We start from the raw sequence: 2249 nt of genomic DNA, 5'->3' as shown, positions 1-2249 counted from the left end.
CACCTGCTGTGGACACTACCTACACCCCCTGGCCACCCTGCTACCTACTACATTCCTGATGGTACAGTTGTCACCACATCACCAAATGTGTCCTCCCACCCAACAATTATACGGTTTGAACCGACGGGATTTGAACGGGAAGTAAGCACCGATGATGTTATTACACGTACACCGACACCATCCACTCAGAAAGGTATTATATTGCATATTTGTCTTTGTTCTGGCAGTTCAGTATTTCTAAATGCTAGGGCGTTGCTAGGATATGGAATGCTTCTTCTCCTCCTTCTGCCAAGGGATCCATTACGGTCACTCCTAGGCCAAATGATCTGAAGCACATTTTTCTTTACGTTTCTGCGCAAGTGTTGACAGTCGATGGTGTTCCATCACATATGATTAATTATGACTACCTAGCATAGTAGCTACCCATGCTGCTCTTTTTCTACAATTGTTCTAGTTGATTGAGATGTATATTATACTACACTATTGAATACAGGAATAGAAGACCTATTGTTTGTGATATCATGTTTTGTTGCCTCTGTTCCTGTTTCATATGTTTATGATCTCAAAATTTGTTTTTCTTTTGCCTGCCTTGTTTTTTTTTGTATCGCAAAATGCCCATCGCATTAAATTTGGAGTCTGCGTAGGACGCTATCCATCAAATTTACTTCCTGTGGCCTTACGTGTTTTGGAAGTAACACATAAATCATGTGTAGATACAGATTCATTAAGCGGCATTAAGCTACACATTTGTTTTTCAACAAACACGTACAGATTGTCAAAACGAAGACTACGTTCGTTTTAACGTTGTTTGCTACAAGAGTTTTAGGGAGCTACTGACGCACGTTGAGGCTAGACAGACTTGTGCGACAGACGGGGGATTTTAGCCATGCCAAAGGAAAGTGCCACCAACACTCTAATCTAGCAGAAGTAGTATGGGGTCATGGGACCAGTTTTTGCCCGAAGGTTGATTGAGATTTCAAGTGAAATATAACAATGCCGATGTTAGTCTTCTCGCCTGGGGCAGGTATCAGTGACAATGTGGCCCTGGGTAAGCCAGCGTACCAATCAAGCATGTTGGGGCCGGGGATATATAGCGGTGATGCCAGTCGTGCCGTAGACGGGAACACCGATGCCGACTACCAAGCCGGTTCCTGTACACACACTGCGCTCGCAGGTGGTCAGGGAGAGAATGGTCCAAGCTGGTGGGTGGATCTTGGTCGACCGTATATGGTAAAAAGGTACGTGTACAGTATTGGAATCTCCTTCCAATACCAACATGCCGAATTTCTGACCAATTCATTAAAATGATCTTGATTCATAGGTGCGAAGACACTGACCCGGAAAAAAGAATTTGTCAGTATAAATCATCTTAGCAAAGGATGGCCTCGAACATATATGATATAAGGCTCCATTGTCACAATCACGGCATTGCGTCATCTTCAATATCTACAGAGTTGTCATCTTCAATCGCGGGGACTGTTGTCAGAAACGACTCAACCCCTTCAACATCCACATCGGGGATTCAGACCAGGTCAGAAAGAACCCCATGTGTGGTGGCTATTATGACATCAAGCTGGACCGGCCGTCTATTGCCGTCGCGTGTGGGGGGGATGAAGGGGCGGTATGTGGGCGTTCGTCTTCACGGATCCAACCGAATACTGACCCTGTGTGAAGTCAAAGTCTTTTCGGGTAGGCCTTTGCTATATTTACTTAACATGGCTATGACATGTGTAACGGTTGTGGGGACCATTATATAGGTATCCAGCCGTGTGGTCACACGTGTATGTTATCTAGCTATAACGTTACAATGCCATGGTATGATAACGATCACGGTTGTACTCATTCACCTTTAAGGTCCGTTTGTAATACTGCTTGGACCAAACACTGGGAAAAGTTGCTCATTTGGTCATGTGATGTCTATCCACCCTAATAGAACCAATACACGCAGCTTCTATGAGGAAGTGGCGCGACGACTGGCGTTGCGGTCAGGGTTACCCAGCAGAGAACGGTCACCCCGCTGAATGTGACCTTCGCGGTGAACGGCCATGCTGCTCCCCGGGAGGCTGGTGCGGGCCAGACTGTGACTGCCAGGGTTGTGTCGACTACAGGATCTTCACGGACACGGGCACAGGTCTGATACAACACACGCCTACACGTACAAGCACACTCACGCCAGCAAACACACACACACACACACACACACACACACACACACACACACACACACACACACACACACACTACGTACG

General features: G+C 46.3%; 1 protein-coding gene across 1 annotated transcript in view; it reads left to right on the top strand.

Moving 5' to 3' along the window:
- The window catches only part of LOC109471781, a 9074-nt gene that overhangs the window by 2769 nt on the left and 4056 nt on the right, over nucleotides 1-2249 (top strand). The window contains exon 5 of the mRNA XM_019771139.1: nucleotides 1934-2131. Coding sequence (XP_019626698.1) covers nucleotides 1934-2131 — 198 coding nt within the window. The remainder of the gene's footprint in view (nucleotides 1-1933; nucleotides 2132-2249) is intronic.

This window comes from Branchiostoma belcheri, unplaced genomic scaffold (assembly GCF_001625305.1).
Source record: "Branchiostoma belcheri isolate BF01 breed outbred unplaced genomic scaffold, Haploidv18h27 scaffold26, whole genome shotgun sequence".
Lineage (NCBI taxonomy): Eukaryota > Metazoa > Chordata > Leptocardii > Amphioxiformes > Branchiostomatidae > Branchiostoma > Branchiostoma belcheri.
Note: the sequence above shows the minus strand (reverse complement) of the source record. Positions and strands in the feature narration are given on the sequence as shown.